Below are 23,368 nucleotides of genomic sequence, written 5' to 3'. Positions count from 1 at the left end.
ACCCTTTCAGCTTTGCCGATGCCTTCGTACCTGTTGTCCTGTTTATCACTCTTTTTAGCTACCCGGCTAGGTGGCCAAGTGGTGAGGTAGGTAGACAGGACAGGCATTATCTTTACTTTGCAGAAACTGAGTTGCAGAGAGGTACAGTGACGTGCCTAAGGTCACGAGGTGCTGGGTTGACATGCTGTCACTGGGACTGGGGTCTCCTCTTCACGTCCCCCGGCCCGGGCTCCTCCGCACTAGAATGTAGCCATTTCCAGGAAAGAAGGGGAATCGGGAACTGCTCATGCTCACTCTTCCCCGGGGCGCCTGGCCTGTGCACCTCAGGGATTAGGGGTGTCTTGAGGGGTGGGTCCAAGCCCAGGGCTGCCCCCTTTCTCCCTGTTGTAATCATTTGTCATTTGTTTCTGTTCCCCAAGATGATGAAGATGAGGAGGCACCTGGGCCCTCAAGGCAGCCTCTTCGAGTGCCCCTGCAGCGGTCTCCAGAGGAAGAGGCCCAGCTGGCCAGGCCCGCCCTGCTCCGTTCATCCTCCTCCTCAGACCAGTCTGAGACAGTGGGCCCCAAGCCAGAGGCCCTGCCCCGGCCCTCGCCCCAGGCCCAGGCTGCCTGCAGGACCCCTCGGCCACACCCCAGCCCGCCCACCACGGGCCTTGACTGGCAGCTCCTCCACGCCCACGCCCAACAGACCGAGGTGTTCCGGCAGTTCTGCCAGGAGCTGGTGACGGTGCACCAGGACATGGCCAACAGCATGCACGTCATCGGCCAGGCCGTGGCCGAGCTGACCAGCCGTGTCGGCCAGATGTGCCAGACGCTGACAGAGATCCGGGATGGGGTTCAGGCATCTCAGCGGGGGCCAGACGGGGCAGCCCCCACGGGCTCAACCCCCCAGGCCACCCAGGCACAAGCCCCCCTGCCGGAGCCCCCACCAGCGCCTCCAGCGCCAGCCCCCACACGGACTACCAGGTCTCGGAAAAGAAAGCATCACTTCTAACCCGACCAGTCTGCTCTAGGAGGAAGAACGACAAAGGAGGGGTGTCTGGCCTTGCAACAGCAGCTAGTATGTCGTGTCCAGGACCGATGACCCTTACAGGACATTGGGGGCACTGCCACCTCCTCACCGAGTGCAGATCGCTGCCTGGTGCGCTAATAGCACGTGTTCAGCCCCATTCCCTCATCTTTGGCGGATGCTCAAGGTGCAAGAAAAGCTACCTGCCTGACGCTTGCTTGGCCTGGAGGACCACTGTCCTCTTGGTCTGTGTCCCATGGCGGCAGCAGGCCTTGCGGGGAAGGGGGAGCAGCGTGGGCAGCATCTGAAGGGGCTACTGCATCCGCCTCCCAGACCGGGCATTACCCCAGCCCCGTCCTGCTGCTTTGGAGGGGCCAGGCCTGAGGATGGGCAGGTTGAGCCTGCCCTTCAAGAAGGGGCCTGTCCTCCCTTGCCCAAGAGGGTGGTGCCTTGGCCCTCCGCTTGCCCTCGTGCCTGTGCTCAGCTGCTGCGCTTGCCTTTTGTGGAGTGGGGAGAATGGGAGGATGTCAGAGGAAGGAAAAGACAATCCTGCATTCGTAGAGAGCACTTTACGCCTTTCCCTACCCTTGCAGAGGGTTCTTGTTGGGTTCTCAGGACAATCAGGGAGGCAGCCAAGTTGGATATGATTATGATCATTACCATTATCATCTGCATTTTACCGATGACAAATGATACAGCCAGTTAGTGGGGGGCCAGGACTGGCAGCCAGAACTGTGGATTTTTCCAGCTTCCTTGTCCAAGGCCAGATCTGGAATAGTGGGAAGAAAGGTCTCGCCCTTTCCTGGCTTCTGCCCCTGCCGCAGCTCTCCTGGGCGGAGTGGGAGGCAGTAACAGCACTTGGGAGGTGAGTCTACATCCCACCCTGGCCCTGGGGCTCACAGCCAGTGGCTGGGGAGAGGCAGGGCCAGGATCAGGAGCTGGAGGGCAACCCCCTCCTCTGGCTTCTGTAAGAACTCAGAGCCCAGCAGGGCTTGTATCCCATTCCAGGTTCCAGCATGCCTTGCCTCTGCTCGCTTGGGCTGCGTACGCACTAGCTACACACATCTCTAGCTTTGTGTTTCATTTTGGAGTGTGCAGAGAGAGCCAGGTTCTTAGCATCAGGGAGGGAATGGCAGGTGGCAGATGCAAGCTTTGCTCTGACCTGGGTGCAGCTCAACTCTGTGTCCTCTTTGCTCCCTGGCCTGAGGCTGACGCCAGCAGAACTCCCCCAGCCCACCCCTCCACCCTCCTGTCCTGCCCCTAGTGCCCTAGTGGGAGCCGGGGACCGCTGTGCCAGCACCTGCCGAGGCTGTTCCTGGAGTGCTGCTCGTGAACCCAGACCCAGCCTTGTCCAGCGTGGGGAGCACAGAGGGCACCTGAGATGTCCCTGCACCCTGGAGTCCATCTCCACCTTCTGTGGTTCTTTGGGGGTTCCTGCTCCCCCAAACTGAACACTCCCCTGTCCAATAGCCTGAAGGCTTGATTATTGCCTGGAATCACCCTGCCCTCCTATGCTGGAATCAAAGATTGCCTTCAGAAGTATTTTTGTTAAGATGGCAATAAAAAGGAATCAATCTCACACTTTGAACACACACAGTCTCCAGGATCGTTCTTTGGTGTATATTCTCTTTCTCTGCTTCCTGTGAAAACCTCAAGGCCCCCAAAGCAGCGGTTAGATGGTTCAGGAAAGGCATGTTGGCGAGAAGGGTCCCGGTTCCCCTCGAGCTCCCCGACTGCGTAGGCTCGCGGCTGCCCCGTGTGCGGCACACACGGCGCTAGCCTCAGAGAACGGGCGGCGCGCTCGGCTGAGGAGACAAAGCCGCCATGCGCGAAATCGTGCAGTTACATTCCGTTTCTCTGCACATCAGAAGTGAGATGTTGCTAAGTGAATTTCACCTTTTGTTCCCTAAAAGTTAAGTTAGGGATCCTGGGGAAAAATCACCACTAATGACAGGAAACCGCAGAAGGGTCAGGGGCTGTCCATGTGCCAGTGCACTTTAGGGACCACCCTGGGGTGTGACCCTCCCCCTGACCCAAGTGTCTGTCTGGCACAGGTAAGGCCCTGCCCACCTGGACCTGAGGCTCCTTGAAGTAACTGCTTCCTCTGGTTCTCACCGGGCCTCTCCACCTGTGCATCGCCCTGGCTTCCTGCCAGTCACGGGAGAGCTGCTCCCAGGCAGGAAATCCCCACATCTTGACCACAGATCCCTTTTCTAGAGGGTTCTACCCTACCTTTTACGTCTTAGAGTCCAGGCTGTCCTCTGTAGTTCTTGGCCAAAAAATATGTCCAAGGAAATCATGACCATTCAACTTGCAGGTGATGCAAAGATGCCATGAAAGCAGGCCTGGGGTCTTCCACCCCAGGGACAATGTACTAAGCAGTGACTGGCTGCTCCTGGGGAGGCAGGGGGCCAAACTGGGGGGAGTGAAACAGAGCGAGTGTCAGAGGGCAAGGACAGTGAGGTGTAGAGACTCATCGACTAGGGCTGAGAAAGATTGCAGTTTCTGTTTCTTGGCTTCGGTGGGGACTTTGGTGCTAGCACATTAGGGCACGAAGAGGAAAGCAGGGTGAGCAGAGGCTGGGTGGTGGCCTGTGGGAGGCCAGGCGACCCCTGGTGGGAGGGTGCAGGACCGAAGTCCCTCCCAGCCCGGAGACCCACATGCACGCAAGAACAGAGCCCAGCCTCTTCTCAGCCAGTCTTCGCTATTTCTGCCTCGCTGACCGGGGCAGCTTCCTTTCCATCGGAGAGATCCCCGCTAGAAGCCGTGGTGTCGGAGCCTGGCCTTTGTCGGTCCCCTCTGATAAAATAGATGCCCTGTGGGTTTTCTTCTCTTTTGAGCTGGAACTGCTGGTCATTTCCTGACCCAGCTGGACATGTGGTGCCCTTGATAAGACACAGGGGTGAGGTCTGAGAATTGTCGTCTTCGTGCTTATCCGCCCAGGACTCAGGGTCAGTGAGTAGGTTGGAATAAAAACACTCCGTTGTCACCCGGACAGGGCCAGTCCAGAGTTGCCCACAGCCAGTGGCCACAGCACTACTGCCACTCCCTGACTGCTTCAAAAGCCCCTCGTGGTGTGAGCTGGGTTCGAAATGCTGTCAGATCAGCACTGGCATTTGCAGAACAGCCTCTGCTAGACCTTCTCTCCAGGCGCCGTGACCCGGCAGCTCCTCAAACCTCTTTGCAAAGGGCTGATCGGCCACAAAGAGCAGAAAGATGTTTCCCTCCCTGCAAGCCTTCCGCTCTTTGCAGAGGGCTCTTGCTCCCCCGTAGCCGTGGCATGGTGCTTCATAAAGGGGTTGTCGTGAATGGGGACAGAAGGGTTGTGGGAGTGAGTTGGACCATCGGGTACTACCCGCAAAACACTTAAAAGGGGCAGGCTTAATTAGAGGTAACGGGTTTGGGGACTTAGCTGGCTCCATTTAGCTTTGCCTCAAAAATGCTGTAACATAAACATCTTGTTGGGGTATGGGTGGTGGCGATTCACCAGGAGTTGTCATACACATCCTGTATCAAATGCCAAATTTCAAAACTACCGAATATAAGAAAATGCCGAACAAATTTCCATCTGCCTTTGAAAGTACTTTGTGATCTACGCGAAACCTTGGGGTTGTCTTTGTAAATACTGATTCTTACCGGGCAGAAGAGGACCAGAGGATGGAAAGGGAAATTGACTTGAATAAACCTTTTGACACACCGTAGAAGTTGCTCTTTCACATAAATAAATCCCTGATAGGAACATGTTCCTCATCTATCTTTTTTTCCTTAAAGCTGAGTGGCAGGGAAATAATTCTAGCTTTTAGAGCTTGATGGCTGTTTAGAAACTGAAAAAAGAAGGGAAGTTGGTTTTCTCCTGTCGCTGTGCTCTGTGATTTAGTCTTGTGAAAAAAAGCTGAATGAATGGGTTCCCTTCTGTATCTGGGAGCAGGACAGTTTGGAACGACTTCATTTCTGTTCTGTACTCACCGCAAGGCTAATTATTTTTAGATGTCAAATCCCATACTTTCGCTAAATTGGGGGCTGGAAATATTTTGCATGTTCAGAAGAAATCTCAGATATGGAGAAAAGGGCAGACTCTGCATTTGGAGACTTGAGATTGGGAAGTATTCATCTGGAATGACTTCTCTCTGCTGGGGGCCGTCTTCTCCTTTGTACCATCATGGTTGGCTGCAGGGGAGTCACCCTGGTGTCTTTGCAGCTCAGGGAGACCGAAGCTCGTGCCAGACGCTGATGAGAACGCAGATGTGTTGAGGCTGAGTGAGATCTGGACAAGATGCAAGTTCTGGGGATCTAAGCATTGTGAATCTTGCGGGTTCCACACCCCCAGGGTGGAGCCCACGACTCACTTCTCTTCAGAGGGCGAAGCAGCCAAAGCTAGTGTCTGTTCTCCAGTCTGCCCGATTCTCACTCCCCCGGGGGCTTGCTACATCCTGCTGCCAGAATGAATTGTTCCCTGGACTCCCATGGTCTCCTTTGAAAGGCAGTAGCCTCCTCCAAGGGTCCCCAGATGAGAAGGGCAGGATGCAGGTGAGGGCGGATGGGGCGTCTGGAATGCAGATCCCCAATGCTGCTGGCTGTGCCCACAGCCGCCGTGTACTGGAATTGGCATTTGTGTATTTCTTCTGTGTGTGTGCGTGTGTGTTGGGGGGTGGAGCGAGCGAGGGGTTGGATAACAGTAATAATCACTTACTGAGGAAAGCTTGGAAAGTGCACAAAATTACAAAAAAGATCCACCTATAACGGATAATCACAGTTAAAACATTGGTATATTTCCTTCAAGTAGTTTACTGAGGCTGGTTTTTAAAGCATTCCTGGAGCCAGAGTGCAAACAGCTTCCAGCACTCTTGTTCTCACACTACATTCTATCAGCACCGTTTTTCCATGTTGCGAACGATTCTTTGAAAACATTTTTCTATAGATGAGCAACATTCCATAGTATGAATGTAACATCATTTATTAAATCATTTCCTTTAGTAGACATTCGGATGTTTTTTCTTTTGCACTAGCTAGTGCACACGGTGATACAACCGAGCGTAGTGGTAGGCAGGGTCTGCATACTTAATCCACATCTTATTTTTATTGACTCGTATTCCCAGTTAGTTTCCCAAAGGGTTGTGCCAGTGTATTCTGCGCCATCAGAATGAAGATGTTACCATTTTTAAAAAAATCTGTGCTGATGAGACAATGTGCTACTTTGTGTTTCTTATTAGCGATGCTGAATACTTTTCATTTGTTCATTATCCATTTGAATTTTTCTGTGAATGATTGTTTTCTTCGTACGATTCCAAATACAATTCCTTGGCTTATGGACAGCTTTGATTTTCTTTCTTGGCTTTTGAAACAAACCGTAGCATAAGGAAAATGAGTTTATTTTTGACTACAAATTTCCTAGATGCTTACGTAGCATAGAGCTCTAAAACTCCAAATAATTTCCTCTTGCCTTTGATCTGTCCACCTGCGCCCCTTGGCGGATATGGCATCATCCCACCTTTGGGAGGTGGGTAAGGAGGCGGGTTGGGTGTGGGAAATGGCATTTCGGTGAGACTGGGTGAAAGCCATGGATTCTGAGGGTTTGACAGAACTTTCAAGGTTATCAGGGCATTGCTGTGTTGGTGCTTTACCTGCCCACATAGGGCCATGAGTATGTGGGAAGAGCATAAGCCTCGAGACTCCATCTCCCATTTATTGGCTGTGTGACCTTGGGCAAGTCACTTTGCCTCTCTGAGCCTCAGTCACCTTATCTTAATCATTTAGTGGATTAACCAGTGGTTGCCGACCTGCTGTTGTCTCTCATTTCTCTCCCTCCCCTGTCCCCATTGGACCCCTGTTTGTTTTAAAGATTTTGATCTTTAGCATTTATTAATTGATGTCTTGGGCCCCCTGTCACAGGGGCTGTTTGTGTTAGGCTTTATGAAATACTGGAATCAGTTCAAAGACTCTACCTTTACCACCGTCAGAGGCCTGTGGGTGTCTGGGGACCCTTGAGGTTACAAGTCAGTGAGGAGTGGATGGGATGATCTCCCAGTTTTCCAATCACCTGTGTATCTGGCGTTGAATTTTATATTTTCCATAGCCTATGAGGCAAGCAGCGAAGGTGTCATTTTGAGACTCAGAGAACATATTCTTCGAGGTTCATAGACTTGCTCGAGGTCACACTGGGCAGCGATGTCAGGACAGGGACCGGCTCTGGCTGGAGCTCCTTCCCTGGACAGCTGCTTTGCCGACGTTGACACGTGCCCACGTGCCTAGCAGTGCGCCGGCACCGGCAGGCACTCAAGGAAGGGTGGCCCGAGCGTTCTCATCTGTCCCCCTCGCCCCCAGGTACGTGGCCATCTCCCGGGAGGAGCGGGAGCAGAACCTGCTGGCGTTCCAGCACAGCGAGCGCATCTACTTCCGGGCGTGCAGGGACATCCGGCCTGGGGAGCGGCTGCGGGTCTGGTACAGCGAGGACTACATGCAGCGCCTGCACAGCATGTCCCAGGAGACCATCCACCGCAACCTGGCCAGAGGTGAGTGCCCACGCGCCCGCCGCCCGGCCCCAGGGGAGGCTGGGAGAGCTTCTCGTGGAGCTTCCTAAGAAAACCGATGGGGAATGCAGCTCCCCGGCAACGGGGAGACCCAGAGCGATTCAGGGGGACAGGCGGCCGAGGTCTGAGCAGCAGCTCTAGGCCAGCCAGTGGCCGCCCCTCTGTGCTCTCCTCCCCCAGAAGTGGTCTCGGGGACCCCTGCCACACACGTCTCAGAGCATCAGTGACAGAGACAAGTCCCCACAGCCAAGCACATAAGTTTAATCAAAATGTGTCCCGTTTCCTCAATTTAAATGGATGGAAAGATGTCACAAACCGCCCCGCCTCAGTGACAACAGCAATGATGGGTAACGTTTACTAAACACTTGCCGTGTGCTGAGCAGGTTTTCTGCACGCCCCGGGTCATCATCACAATTGCCCCCCCCCCCGTCAGTGTGCTGTGAGAGCTAGACGGAGCGGTGAGCGTGACACATGTAGAACGATGCCCACCTCGGTCACAGTAAGCCCTCCGTGATGAACTTCGCATGCTCACGATCCCATGTGGATGGTTTTGCCCATCTTACAGCTGTGCAAACTGAGCATCAGATACACACAGTGAGTCATGCAGGGGCACGTGGCTAGGAAGGGCAGAGCTAGGTTTCTAACCCACACCTGCCGACTTCAAGGTCTAAGTTCTAACCTATGTGGCCTCCCAGACAAACCAGTCTCCTTGCTGCCTCCTCCTGGTCTCATTACCGGAAGCCCTAATGATAGGACGTGAAAGGACAGTGTCTGTCGGAAGGTTGGATGGAGGTGGGGAGGTGGCCTTAGTCACGGGGAGCCTGGAGGGCAGGGTGTCCATCCAGGCGCCCTTCACATGGTTGCACGTGGTCTTAAATACCCCCAGCCTCTAGCCCTTTACTCCTTTCTCACCCTGGCCAGAGAAAACTGGTGAGCCCAGGTCCTTCTTCCGAGGGGATCTTCTTTGCACCAAAGCCACACATCCAAACACCCAGAGTCCCTCTGGTGCCAGGGACCACAGCTGTGCCTAAGCCCCACCATGTCATGTTCCTGACCAAGCTACTTATTGGAATTAAATCTTCCTTTGGGATATGAGTGGGGAAGACAAGAAGGGACTAGGGGTAACCTATTGAGATTAAGCTGTCTTTAAAAAAGAGAACTAAACAAATTGTGACCATTGAGTGCGCAGCTGCTGCCTGACTTGGTAAAAGGTATCTGGTGATTGCGTGGGCAGTGAGAGACACGACACACATATCCATCTCTTGTCTTCTTTGCGTCTGGGGGTCGGGCACGTGTCGATTTCACTTGAAGGCACGCTTGCTTCCGTGATAAGGTTGCAGTGGTTTCCATGTGACCTCTGGAGATGCCTCATGTAAGAGTGTCTGGCATATAGTAGGTGCTCAATAAATCTTTCTTGAATGGATAAAAGAAGAAATGAATAAAGACCGCCGAGAAGCTTCCAAAAGACTCATACCACCAGAAGAAAAGAAAATCAAGAGAAGTCATATCTGAGCACACAGGTTTCGTCCCTTGGCCATAACCTTCTTGCATTCTTCTGGATTCGCAAGGCCCTTTTCTTCCCAGCGTCTTCTCCAGCCTGCGTAAGGCTGCACCACCCTCAGAGACCCCTGGAGACAGAGAAGGGAGTGAGCTTTCAGGAGTGGTTCCGGGGAGGCACGTCAGACAGACTTGAAAGGACAAACAGCGAGACCAGAAGGGAAGGGTGTCTGTCCCGGCCAGGCTGAGCAGTGGGAAGCGGGAAGGAAACGGGAAGCCACAGCAGGGCAGTGCCAGAGCTGCAGGTGGTCTTGGCTCGGAAGCCCTTGGGAGAAGCCTGGGAGCTCAGTGGCTTTTCCACGTGAGTGTCCGTAGCGGCAGCTTCAGCAGACTCTTGGTGCTTCCGTGCTGTCTTGGATTGCTGTGCCTGTCCTGCTCCGGAAGGGCGAGCCCTGCGCCCTAAGGTCTTACCTAGGAGGAGGCTTCTTTGTAATTGTAGGCTGCCAGAGCATGAATTATTAGTTCTTATTAAGTAGGGACATTGGTTGGAGCCAGAGCTGCTTCCCGAAGACAGTATAAATTATTCCTTTATGGTTATCTTTGAAGAATAGAATGCAGCTGAAGCTTATATTTTAAAAATTCATATTATTTGACCTGTTTTGAATCATTGATTTACTTTGAGGGTTTTCTGCTTGTTTTTTGTTTTTCCATATTGTATGGAGGCTTTGGAATCCATTTCATATGACTTAGAGGTCTTTTTTTGGCCCATAGATTTTTCTAGAAACCTTAATCCAACAAAGTCTCTGGCTCATCCTAGGAAATTTGAGCTACCTTATTTTTAAGCAACAGTGAAGACTCTCTGGCAATGTACAGCTTTGACCTCCTAGTGTCCTCCACTGTTTGCTGCCTGATTGGTCCATGGCAAGGTGAAAAAGGGTGGCCCTTGATTTTTTGAGAGTCTCAATGGGCAAGTGCCATATCTAATCTATGAGACAAACGTTGCATTTTAGTAAGTTCTCTCCATCTCTCCCCTTTCTGCAGCTCGGCTGTTATAGAAATGCAGGTTGCGGGGGTGGGGGGGTGGGGCAGGGAGGCTGCCTGAGTTGCAGAAGCCTCAGAGAGAAAATTGCCCCTTATGCATTCATCCCAAATAGATCACTCCCTTTTGCACTGTTACCTGTAGGAAACCTGGAGTCATACGTGCGGCAGGGCGCAGCACCCCATGCCAGCTGTGGGAAGCCGAGCGTGGAACATCTGGATTGCTCGTGGACAGCCCTTGGCCTTCCACTCAGAGCCCCAAATTAGCAAATGTAGCTATCAGAGCCTAATTACAGCATAAATTCAGGTCAAGGCACTGCTCAGTGTCACATCACCCAGACTTCCGAACCCCACAGGCTGCAGTGGGACCTTCTGAGGGCTGAAGAGAGGCCGCTGCCTTCCCAGCGTCTCCCCCAGGGAGCTCGGCTGTTCTATGGCGGTTGATGAGACTGTGTTGGCCACTTTAAAGAATCAAGCTAAAATCATTCATTCTTGGGGAGCTCATCAAAGTCTTTGGAATAGTTCAGAGTCAACCGAAGTAATTCACATGACAGAAACAGAAAAGGAGACATCCTTGGAATTGTCAGGGAAGGCAACACGGCCATATTTGGAGGCTGCGTCGGGTCACCGTGGCCACCCTGTCCTTTTTCTTGTCGGAGGCTGCCATCGTAGGCATGCCTGTCCTCCCTTTCTTCCAGCCTTGGCTGTCAGTGAGAACCGCAGAAGTTTGGATCATGCTGTCTCACCTATCCCTGGTCTTCTGATTGCTGGGAGAGTCAGCAAGGACAGTTGCTATAGGATGGACTCGTCCCTAAGTGGGTTGTCTCAAGAGCAGCCAGGCAGGAGGCAGGAGTGAGGCTCCTGGTGTTGCACGTGTACCTTTTACCAAGTCGAAGCAGCGTCTTGTCATTGCTAGGGCTGGGGACCTATGCTCACTGGCCCCCAGGTATGTTCCCACCGCCCGGCGTGTTGGGTGGGATGGCATCTTCTAGGGTCACAGGATGTCCAGCCCCTTTAAAAGAACTTGTGATTACCCTTCCCTATAGACTGCTCTTAACTTGTAAGTTTTACGCTTCTATACATGAGGCTTCTTCGAAACTGTCTCTTTAAAAAAGGTATTTCCACTTTCGGGTCCTGTGACGCTAGCTCCCACGATCACCCAGAGATCCACCTCTCCCTGTAGCACCTGCCCCACGAGGCCAGACTCAGAGGGATGTGTCAGGCGACTTCCTAACAGGAGGCCTGCTCTGTTTTCTGTTGGTTTCTCCACGTCGGGGATTTTCCCCACTTCCTTACGCCCTGGTTTTCCTTCCTAGGAGAGAAGAGGTTGCAGAGGGAGAAGTCTGAGCAGGCTCTGGATAAGCCAGAAGACCTGAGGGGTCCCATTCAGCTCCCCGTGTTGAGACAGGGCAAAAGTCCCTACAAGCGCGGCTTTGACGAGGGGGACGTGCATCCCCAGGCCAAGAAGAAGAAAATCGACCTCATTTTCAAGGATGTGCTGGAGGCCTCGTTGGAGTCGGCGAAGGTGGAAGCCCACCAGCTGGCACTGAGCACCTCGCTGGTCATCAGGAAAGTGCCCAAGCACCAGGACGACGCCTACAGTCGGTGTGCTGTGGCCATGGCCCGTGGCGCGCAGAATGCCGGCCGGACCCAGGGGGAAGGGGACTGGAAGATCCCCCAGGGGGTTTCCAGGGAGCCGGGCCCACTGGAGGATGAAGAAGAGGAGCCTTCGTCATTCAAGGCTGACAGTCCCGCCGAGGCCTCCCTCGCCTCTGACCCTCATGAACTTCCCACCACCTCCTTTTGCCCTAACTGCATCCGCCTAAAGAAGAAGGTCCGGGAACTGCAGGCAGAGTTAGACATGCTTAAGTCTGGGAAGCTTCCTGAGCCCCCCGTATTGCCACCACAGGTACTGGAGCTCCCAGAGTTCTCAGACCCTGCAGGTAAGTTGGTATGGATGAGATTATTGCCGGAGGGACGAGCTCACGGCGGGCTTTGTGGAGGGTAGCCTAACACTGTAAAAGCCACCTTCGGGGAGACCGGAGGAGTGTGACGTGGAGGCGGCCCCTCTGGGGGTGGGAGCCCGCATCCTCGCTGCCTCTGACAGCCCACCTGCAGCTCTGGCTGGATGCTTCATGTGTCGCCCTTGTATCCTCCTTGTCAATAAAGGAAGTTCCGCTGCAGAAGGGGTGTGTGCTGTGTTCTTGACCCATTGCCTTTCTGTGGTGGTCCTGCTGGTTTCTCAGCCCAAAGCTCAACTCCGAAACCCAATCTTTCTCTCTCCCCAGTCCCAAGCAGGGTGTCCTGCTGGGGAGATCTCACGGCTCCCCAAACTCTGTCTGGGAATGCAGCCCCGTTCCTCTCTTCCTGAATCTCTGTTCTGCCACCCGTGGTGCTAGTTCCCCTACCTGGACTTTTAGGACAGAGAGCCCAGGAGTGAGCCCAGGGTCCAGTGTGCTCCCCTGCATGCCTTCGCCCTTTTCTGTTGGCCGCCTGGATCTTTTAGAGTTGGTCAACAACCAGGGAGGTTTTTCAGGCCACATCTGCAGCTGAGTGAGACTGTTTATACAGCACTTCCTCTTTTAACCACATCCCTTAGCTCAGAATGAGATGCTTTAGATATTCAAAGCATGCACCTGAACTAAACTGCATTTTGATCCCGAAATCACTGGAGGCCATACCCAAGCTGCCTTCATTCACCTTAGTGGAGAGCAAACGCACGCAAGTCCTGAAGCTGTAACTTTGAGATGTTCAGTGTGCTGCTCTCCCCACCTGGGCCGCGCCAGGCAGGGAGCATTCGAGTCCCTCGAGCACCCGCACGTGGAGGGCGAGGGCAGGTGGCCTGGCGCACGGTGGAGGGGATAGAGGCCACGGTGGACAGTCCACAGAGAGAAAAGGTTTACATGGGAGAACAAGGGTGCTTAGGAATAAATTCTGGGCTGGGATTCGCTCTTTCCTAGGCTTCCATGGACTTCTGTCTCTCACAGTGCAGCACCTGCCTTTCGGGCAGTGTCTCCTGGTCCTTTTGGAAGAATCTGTGTTTTTCCAGCAGGTGTGAATGTTTCTTTCCCATCTGTCTTGCAGCCTCCGAGAGCATGGTCTCCGGCCCCGCCATCATGGAGGACGACGACCCGGAGGTGGATTCGGCAGACGAGTCCGTCTCCAACGACATGATGACTGCAACCGACGAGCCCTCCAAGATGTCGTCCGCCACCGGGCGCCGCATCCGGCGCTTCAAGCAGGAGTGGCTGAAGAAGTTCTGGTTCCTGCGGTACTCCCCCACCCTCAACGAGATGTGGTGCCACGTCTGCCGCCAGTACACGGTGCAGTCCTCGCGCACCTCCGCCTTCATCATCGGCTCCAAGCAGTTCAAGATCCACACCATCAAGCTGCACAGCCAGAGCAACCTGCACAAGAAGTGCCTGCAGCTGTACAAGCTCCGCATGCACCCGGAGAAGACGGAGGAGATGTGCCGCAACATGACCCTGCTCTTCAACACCGCCTACCACCTGGCCCTCGAGGGCAGGCCCTACCTGGACTTCCGGCCGCTCGCCGAGCTGCTGAGGAAGTGCGAGCTCAAAGTGGTGGACCAGTACATGAACGAGGGCGACTGCCAGATCCTCATCCACCACATCGCCCGGGCCCTGCGGGAGGACCTGGTGGAGCGCGTGCGCCAGTCGCCCTGCCTCAGCATCATCCTGGACGGGCAGAGCGACGACCTGCTGGCAGACACGGTGGCCGTCTACGTGCAGTACACCAGCAGCGACGGGCCCCCGGCCACCGAGTTCCTGTCTCTGCAGGAGCTGGGCTTCTCCAGCACAGAGAGCTATCTCCAGGCGCTGGACCGGGCCTTCTCGGCCTTAGGCATCCGCTTGCAGGATGAGAAGCCGACCGTCGGCTTGGGCGTGGACGGTGCCAACGTCACAGCCAGCCTGCGCGCCAGCATGTTCATGACGATCCGCAAGACGCTGCCCTGGCTGCTGTGCCTGCCCTTCATGGTGCACCGGCCGCACCTGGAGATCCTGGACGCCATCAGCGGCAAGGAGCTGCCCTGCCTGGAGGAGCTGGAGAACAACCTGAAGCAGCTGCTCAGCTTCTACCGCTACTCCCCGCGCCTCATGTGCGAGCTGCGCTCCACGGCCGCCACCCTCTGCGAGGAGACCGAGTTCCTGGGGGACATCCGGGCCGTGCGGTGGATCATCGGCGAGCAGAACGTCCTCAATGCCCTCATCAAGGACTACCTGGAGGTGGTGGCCCACCTCAAGGACGTCAGCAGCCAGACCCAGCGGGCGGACGCCTCGGCCATCGCCCTGGCCCTGCTGCAGTTCCTCATGGACTACCAGTCCGTCAAGCTCATCTACTTCCTGCTGGACGTGATCGCCGTGCTCTCACGCCTGGCCTACGTCTTCCAGGGCGAGTACCTGCTGGTGTCCCAGGTGGACGACAAGATCGAGGAGGCCATCCAGGAGGTCAGCCGGCTGGCCGACTCCCCGGGGGAGTACCTGCAGGAGTTCGAGGAGAACTTCCGAGAAAGCTTCAATGGGATTTCGATGAAGAACCTCAGGGTGGCCGAAGCCAAGTTCCAGTCCATCAGGGAGAAGATCTGCCAGAAGACCCAAGTCATCCTGGCTCAGAGGTTCGATTCCCGCAGCCGGATCTTCGTGAAAGCCTGCCAGGTGTTCGACCTGGCCTCCTGGCCCAGGAATAGTGAGGAGCTCATGAGCTATGGCAAGGAGGATATGGTGCAAATATTTGATCACCTGGAGGCCATCCCCACCTTTTCCCGGGACCTCTGCAGGGAAGGGCTGGACCCCCGGGGGAGTCTGTTGATGGAGTGGCGGGAACTCAAGGCTGATTACTACACCAAAAATGGCTTCAAAGACCTGATCGGCCACATTTGCAAGTACAAACAGAGGTTTCCGCTCTTGAACAAGATCATCCAGGTTCTGAAAGTCCTCCCCACTTCCACCGCTTGCTGCGAGAAGGGCCGCAACGCCCTCCAGCGAGTTCGCAAAAACCACCGCTCCCGCCTGACCCTGGAGCAGCTCAGCGACCTGTTGACAATCGCTGTGAACGGACCTCCGATCGCCAACTTTGATGCCAAGCGAGCCCTGGACAGCTGGTTCGAGGAGAAGTCTGGCAACAGTTACGCGCTGTCTGCCGAGGTCCTCAGCAGGGTGTCCGTGCTGGAGCAGAAGCCAGTGCTACAGACCGTGGACCACGGGGCAGAGTTTTACCCCGACATTTAGGGAGCTGGCGCTGCAGAGTTCACTAAGCTGTTGAATATTTTTTTAATCTATACTCATGAGCTTTGATATATTATATAAATATATATTATATTATATTATATATATATATATAAACTCACACTGAAATTTTTTTAAAAACCAAGGTGACGTGTCCACCAGAAGCCACTGGGAGCTTTCAGAAAGGAATAATGTCAGAAACTGACTCTTGTCTACAAAATCCGGCAGCTGCAACATACGTGGCAACTCATTTTCACTCACAGAAGCGTGTGCTGGGGCCACCTGTGTGCCCACCTAACAGTCTACCAAGAGCATAAGCTAAAATGACGGGTCTCTGTCATCACCTTTAGGTAGCTTACTTGTTTATGTTTTCATTTGGGGATTGAGAGGGTTTGGGTTTGGGTTTATGTTCTTGCTTTTTATTTTTTGCGTGTGGTTTTATGATGGGGGGGTCTTGGCCTCCTTGTTGACATTCTGGTCCAGCTGAATCAGATCCCTGATTTCAGATGGGGTGGGGAGGGGCGGTGTATCTGGATTGGGGTGTTTGATCTTTCTCCCCCCCCCCGTCCTGACTTCAGCTTGAGAGATTTTTATTCATTTCCTGATGAGGGTTCCTTCACTGTCCTAGAAACAAAAGTGTCGGTCAAACTGTGACACCACCATTCCTCACCTCTGTTGCTTTTCTCCCTGTCTGGGGTTGTGGATTCTCCCCGTCCAGGCCCTGGATACTCTAGATATCACCTGTTAGACTGAAGATGGCATTGCCTTACAGCCGTGCTTGAAATCCTGGGGAAGGGAGAAGGTGTGAGCTTCTTGCATTCCTGTTTTCTTATGTGGTGGAAGATAAAACAATATAATTCCATTCAGATCCAGGGCTGCTGGGGAGACAAGAGGCCAAGAAGTTCAGACCCCAATAGGGCAGTGACTTTTGGCTAAAAACAAGTAAAATGAAAAGTATATATTCAATTTACATGAATTATTTATACTTTGTCTTTATAATCATATCACGTGTTAGTGGGTTTTGTTTTTTTCTTTAATAATTGAGAAATGCCTGCTATAGTTCAGTGGCAGGGGATGTCAATGCAAGTGTGCAAATGAGAGTCTCTAGAGATGTGGCCCAGGCTGGTGACAAGCCCCGCAGCCTGGCAGGAAGGCCGTGGGAAACTAGGGAATGTGTCTATGCCTGTGAACTCTTCCTTTTTTGAACAGGGTAGAGATGTCCTAAGGAAAAGGAAAAAACAGGAAGTAATACAGGACTCTCAAGGCATCAGCCTACACACACACACACACACACACACACACACACACACACACACACAAAACCACGTATAAGCTTTAGAAATAGCCACTTGCCTACTCCCTGGGGCAAGCAGCGGTTTAAGCTAGAGGAGTCTGATCAATGCTCTTTCGTTCATTTAACTACAGTATACCTCGCAGGGGAGTTTTAAAAAATGTGCGTGAGCTGTTAAAAACTTCTGTTCATGTTTCTACATCTGATTTATGCATATTTTATGTGCAGAGATCCTATCGCGTGGATGCAGGTCATGTCTGGGGAGGGAGGAAGATCTGGATTAGGTGCGTGCAGTCAGTTCTGCTGAGCGCGGCCCCTCTCGGTTAGCAGAGCGGGGTGCCATCTGGCCACAGGCAAGGCCCCATGTCCTCAACCTGCATGGCTCAGACATTGTAAAACTGTGGTGGCTTCCTTCCTTCTTGGTTTATCTTATCTCCGAGGCCTCATGCCACCGTTGAGAACCATAGTGGAACTGTCATCAACACTGAACATGTTATTGCCCCTTCCTGGTCCTGCAATCCCTTTATCCCCTCCAGTCCCTTCCCTCTCACCCCCATGGTCTTGGTGCTAAGATAACTTTAGAATCATTGCTGCTAGTCAATAGCTTTTCATTATATAAATATATTATATATATTATATATTATTTTTGAAACGTTTTTGTTTGTTTTCAACAGTGATGTAGCATGTTTTAAAAAAACAAACAAACAAAAAAACTGGGTTCCTCCAACTGTCCCACTGCCAGGCCTCATATGCTGCCTTCTTCAGCGAATCAATGCACCCCTGTCTGGTGACATTCGCCCCACCCCCGGCCCGCCCTGACCCGAGTTGCACACACACTTCCCCACCCTCCACTGAGCAAGAAGAGAGTTCGCAGGAATTAGCAAGGAAAGACCAAAAGCCCCTTTCTGATGCTTTGGACACCCCCAGCCCTGCTCCACTTCCGTACTTGAAGCCGATGTCTCCCCCAGCTGTCCCCCATCTGGGTCGAAGCCTAACTGTGGTCAAGTGGGGTGCTGTCGCAAAGCACAAGGTCCCACCCTGCCCGGCGCCAGCCTCGGGTCTTCTCTCGCGCACACAAACTGCCGTGGCTGGGGTTTCACTGAGCATCGCAGAGACTGAGCCGAGCCGAGGGCAGAGTGCGCCTTGGTGAGGGGCAGAAACAGCAGCTTGGGATCCTTTCTTCTAGCCAACAGTTGCCTTACACCTTTTCCTTCTCTCTCTGCTCCTCCCTACCCATGACACTGGGACTCTCTACCAAGCGGGGCCGTCCCCCAGACCACTCATTTGAAAACCAGGCAGAGAGAGTCAGTGTCTGCCTGAGCACCTCGTCAGGGCTGCGACTGTTTCCTCTCGAGAGATCTTGGCCAAAATTAGCTCAGATCTTCAGCTAGGGGGCACACAGTGCTCCGGGTGAGTGCCAGCTCCTATTCACCTACTCTATCTCCTGAGAAGGCTGGGAGCAGGTGACTTGCCTCTGGGCCTAGCAGAATGAGCTGCTACTAGTAGCACATGGCCACCTCCTGAGGCAGCCTCCAGACCTAGGAGAAGCTAAGTTTGCAGGCGGTCTTGAAGGTCAGCAGGGTACCTCTAAAACTCTGGGTGCTCATGGCTTCTGCTGCATTCGGCTATGCCAGGGCTGTGGCTCACACTCTGTAGGCCACTTTGCCTTGGGACAGGGAGTAACCAGGGAACAATCTGGGTAACACACCACTGCAATTTACACAGGGTCTCTTCTCAGACTGCATGCTCCCCGGGAGGCTCAGTGCTCCTATCCTGTGATTTCTGTGAGTGATTACCGTGATTTCTGCCGTAGGCGTTTCAGGCTGATGGGACACTCGGGGTCTAGTGCAGAGAACCGTATGCTTGACTCGCCTCATATCCCCTTGATGAGCATAAAGATCTGTGGACAGGCGGTCCGTGCGTCCCAGATGACAGAGCCATTTAACTCAGCCCCTGGCTTAGGAGTGACAACCATAGGCTTAGAATGAAATGGGTGTCCCAGGCTGAGACTTGTCGTCATTGGGCTAGCTGATTAATGACTCTCTTTGGCTCATGGAGATGGTTGGAAGTGAGATCAACTCTGAGGCCCAGGTTTGGGGCCAACTGTGCCAAGCATATACATGGCAGAGCCGGGGAGCCAGGATTAAAAAGCCCTTAGGATTAAAAAATACCTGCTCTTCCTTCATGGAGGAAAGAGCAAAAGAGGCACTGCCACCTAGTATCTGTGAAAAATGAGGACAGCCCAGACCTGTCCGCAACTCTTGCCGTGTTATAGTCCCCATGTTTTGCCTGCCTGGTTGAACACAAGAGTCCAGGCATCATTTTTGTTTAAATGGCTACCCGCGACATCCTCACTTCCACGTCCTCACTTGGGAATGAAACAGGCTCAAGCTCCTGGGTGGTGGGGTTCAGTGCTGGGCACTTGGGGGTCTCTGACCTCAGCCCCTGCCACATGTCCCCAAGTTGAGTTGTTTTTCTGAGCCCCCTTCCCTTGACTTGCTTCTTCTGCCAAGCCTCTAATTTGGAGAAAGGACCTTGCAATTACTTAAGATAATGCTTGAATACTTTCCATTTGTTTGGAGGTGGTGCCAAGAGGGAGAAAACATGGGAAAGTACGCAGAAGGCTGCAAAGGACAGCAGAGAGCCTGCTGTGGACTACAGCCTTGGCACAGCCCGGGCTGAAGGGCTGGTGCCACGTGAACTGCCCCCCTGGAGCCCAGTGGGGGCCAGGAGGAGGCCCGAGGGGTTGAAATATAACTTCTCTTTTTCTATCACCCCTTTCATTTTTTTCTCCTGCCCCCTCTAGGAACAGGAGTTCTGAATCGAGATCTGCTTTAGGCTTATGGTCTAGGATGATTTCCAAGTAGAATTCTTGCTTTTTCTTGGTCCATGCACCCAATTTTGGCAGAAGGCACCAAACTCATACCCTCTCATCCCTTCACGAGGCAGATCTAGCCAGGCCAGGCTGGAACAGCTGGAGCAGGCAGGCCAGGCCTCCTTAGACAAGAAAGGATTTTTTAGAGGGCAGTCGAGCTTGGAACACCCATTCCAGACAGCAGTCTCCTGGGGGAGGTGGTGCCCTGTCGTGCGGGTTCTCGTCCAGCCTTCTGCTTGGGGGAGGCCCTTCTCTTGCTGTCTGTTGATCAGGATGCTTTCGTTGCGTGGAGGGTACTATGATATTTTAAGGAGCCTCTGAGGCAATCTTTGCATGTTAGCCAGAGGGAGAAAAAGTGTCCTTTTGGGAGGAAAATGGTACGGCCCTCCTCTTCCATCTGGCACTCCCTTCCCCCAACCCCGCCAGTGTATCGCCCCGGAAATACCTATGCAATCCAGTCTCCCTAGGAGAGAGTGCATGGAAGCAGGGGCATGTGCAGTGTACAATACACATGCTACAGCATTTATGTTGTATATATGGACATATACAGTACGTATACACACAGAGTAAGAGAGTAAATCACGTCTATATATCTATAAATAATATCCTATATATTTATACATTTCTATGTTCTAAATAGATATAAAATAGAGTTTATAGAGCTGGGAGAGCAGCAGGGAGGCCGGCGCTGTGCTGTGGGCAGGGGAGGAGGCAGGGCTTTTGCAGGGGAGACGGGAAGCTCCTGTCTCCACAGGGTTTGCCGGCCAGGGGGCCTCCTACCCGAGTGCTGGAGAGCAGAGTCGCTGGGTCCCTGCCCTGTCCGTGCACTGTGTCTCCTTCTCCGCAGGCTTGGGCTGAGGTTGGAAGGAGATACCCGCTGAGCTGCAAAAGTGGCCCTTCCGTCCCTCCCACCCGCCTCTGCCAGCCTCCGCTTAGGTGGTCACTGCTGCTTGGCAGCGACCCCTGGCGGAGGGGCCACTGCACACACTCCCCCAACACCCTCACCCACCAGAAACGAGCAGCAGCATCGGTGGCACTAGGAAAGGGGCAGATTGGATCAGGTGCGGTCTAGGAAAGATGCCGCCTTCACTACCACCACCCGGCACTTCTGCTGCCCCCTACAGGCCGAGCCTCTGAAGTGCAGCCGCGCGGGCCTCCCTAGCCGCTCTGCCCGTCTGCGGGCCGGGCCTGGGATGGGCAGCGCGGCCCACCACCCAGGGGCTTTCTGGCCGGACAGGGGGCATCGGCTAACAGGGGAGGGTGGCAGAGACACATCTGCACACTCACACGTTCAATGGCAACTCGCGTTCAGAAGCAGGGCCTCGGCCCAGCACACTCCGCGCAGCCTGCCGGCTGTACTCAGGACAACGCCGCTCCCCTCCTCCCGCGCCCAGGCCCTGCCCCTCTCCCACCTCCGTGGAACAGGCAGGTTTAGTTCACATACACTGTTCGCATTCTGTGACTCGAGGCAGCGGCTGAGCCGGGACGCCCCAAGCGCACCCGCGTCTGTTGGGTGGGGGCCTTCTTCACCATGTCCCCAGCTGCCACCCCAAGCCAGGCGGGCGTCTGGGGGCCCGAGGGGACAGGGGTGCAGCTGGCAGCACGACGGAGGGCTTGTGCAGCCCTGACCTGAGGCAGAAGCCCATTTGCTTCCAGTTTTTTCTCCATGGTTCTTTTCCTCCCAGAGGTAGGAGAGAGGTTCTGCAGGCGGTAGCCGATGGAGCCAGGGGCGGCTGCACCTCTGCTCTCCAGACCAGCCTCCCACCCGCGGCTCTGCAGAGGCACTTATTTCCAGCCCCTGCCTCCTCCACCCCTGCCCGCTCTTCCCCACCATCCTACAACGTACCTCAGTCTCCAGCAGACCCGCCCTGCACCTGCAGTCCAGGGCGGGGCTGCTCTGCCAATGCCCACCTCCTTGAGCCACAGCTAGCTGCCAATCGGGTCTGGGACACCCTCCAGTGCCTGGCTCGTGCGAGACCAGGCCCGGCCGAGCCTTCCTCCCACTGCAGTGGACCAGACCCACGGCCAGGGGATGGGCATCCCCAGGTAGCAATCCCACAATGCACTGTACCTCAGAGAGAGCGTGCCAGGGGCACCAAGGGACCGGGCCCTCCGTCCAGAGGGGGACAGCCGGTTACGACACTGCTCACCAAAAGACAAAGGCCAGGCTGCCCTCGGGCACCCCTCAGTCTTCACTTGTGTCTCTCCGGAAGAACCAGCAGTCTGATTCCGTCTTTTCAGCCCCTGTCTCTCTCCTCTCCACCCCCCACGCTGCTGAACCAATTTCATTTCAATCACAAAGGAAAAATAAAGTGGGGGTGGGGGAAATACCTAGGAGTCTATTATCACATACATATTGATATGTTAATACTTTCTTTCTTAAAAAAGAAAACCTCTTGATGTTATTATTTTGCAGACTACGCTTTATAGTACCTGTGTGACGGGACCTAGAACACTGGATACAAATAGAGCTATGTTGGTTTATCATAATATGTACGCAGAAACTTTCCTTTTGTCATATTATCCTTGTAATGTAAGAAGATTGTTAATAAAAGCATTTAAATTTGCTCACCACGCTCAAATCGCTGCCTCCTTGCCTCTGTCCCGGGCCTGTGCTCTGGGTGACTCCAAGTGGACCCCACGGCAAGGGCTCAGGTGTCAGGATAGGAGCCCGCCAGCTGCCGGGTTGGAAGGAACTAGAAGAGGCCTCTCTAGCCCCTTCCTGCTGCTCTCAATTTCCCCCCATTCCAGTCTACTCCCAGCAAGTAACCTACGTGGCTCGCCCACCAGGCAGGCCAAAAGAGGTGTGACTGAACCCGTTTAAAATAAATCTGTCTGCGCCCATATGCATCCATCCCACAGGGCTCTCTGGGAGGAGGCACAGAGCGCTGCTGCAGACAGGCTGCCTGGCGTGACTCTCCACGTGCAGGCCTGGTCCCTGCAGAAGGGTCTTCCTCAGTCGTTTGCCAGCGGTGCTGGTATCGGGGTAGTAAGTGATGTTTTGCCCACGTTGTTTTGCAAAGAAGATGAGCGTAAATTCAATGAAGACATAGATGATGTGGTTTTGGTTTTTCCTCCTGAGACCCTTGGTTCTCCTGCTCACAGCCTCCCATCCCACCCATCTCAGCCACCCCCCCTGACCCCTACTCTTAACCTCTGCCTTCTTAGTGTCTGCCATTCTCCTCTTGCCCCCTCAAGACACCCCCCCAATGCCACCACTTATAGGTCTCATGTTGTGAAAGCCACACCACAGTCCCCACGGAATGTTCTAGTTCTCTTTTTCCCAGAGGAGGAGTAGGGAGGAAGGAGCAAAGGGGCATAGCTGTCCACGCCTAGTCAGCCCGGTGACCCAGGCTCAGCCCTGCCCCCGTGCTGGCTGCTCGGATTTGGCTCACCTTTGCAGCAGAGTCTGGAACACGTGAGTGATTCCACCACCAGGAAGCGAGGGAAGGCAAGACGCCCCCTGACCCCGCCCTGCCATCTGCACTTGGCCGTGAGGTTGGTCCCCCCAAAGTGGGGGTTGGAGGATGAGGTAAGGGGGTGAGGTCTGTTCCGCTCCCTTCCCTCCCTCTTCTCCCCAGCTTCTCCCATTCTGCCCTCTCCAAGGTTCAAGGACAAGGTGAGTTCACCCCAGAGAGAAGACTCAGGAGACTGGCTCACCTGCCTGATGATCGGAAGGTCTGCCTCCTGACAATTTCCAGAATGATCTTTCTAAAACAAAGATCCAGTCGAGGCATCCTCTCTGCCCACCCCTCTCCAGTGGTTTCCCGTTGCCCTTGGGATGCGATCCAGACCCCTAGCCATGACCCACGGCCCTGCCTGCCTCCCGGCGTCGTCTTGTCCTCCCCTGCGTCGTGCTCCAGCCGCACTGCCTTTAATTCCTTA

The 23,368-nt window shown here is 54.1% G+C and overlaps 1 protein-coding gene across 5 annotated transcripts in view; it reads left to right on the top strand.

The window, feature by feature from the left end:
- PRDM11 (PR/SET domain 11) overlaps positions 1-22,059 on the top strand; it is a 50,467-nt gene extending 28,408 nt beyond the window's left edge. For 3 of the 5 annotated variants that reach the window (XM_076002010.1, XM_076002009.1, XM_076002011.1), the window contains 3 exons: positions 7,331-7,518; positions 11,388-12,014; positions 13,156-22,059. In XM_076002010.1, the coding sequence (XP_075858125.1) occupies positions 7,331-7,518; positions 11,388-12,014; positions 13,156-15,320 (2,980 nt within the window). In that variant the 3' untranslated portion in view covers positions 15,321-22,059. Of the gene's footprint in view, positions 1-419; positions 3,008-7,330; positions 7,519-11,387; positions 12,015-13,155 lie in introns of those variants that run through there. The other 2 variants (XM_076002012.1, XM_076002013.1) reach the window with 2 other exon arrangements.
- The last annotated feature ends 1,309 nt before the right edge of the window (positions 22,060-23,368 follow it).

The sequence above is a fragment of the Microcebus murinus genome, chromosome 4 (genome assembly GCF_040939455.1).
Source record: "Microcebus murinus isolate Inina chromosome 4, M.murinus_Inina_mat1.0, whole genome shotgun sequence".
Lineage (NCBI taxonomy): Eukaryota > Metazoa > Chordata > Mammalia > Primates > Cheirogaleidae > Microcebus > Microcebus murinus.
This window is presented reverse-complemented; position numbering and strand designations above follow the sequence as displayed.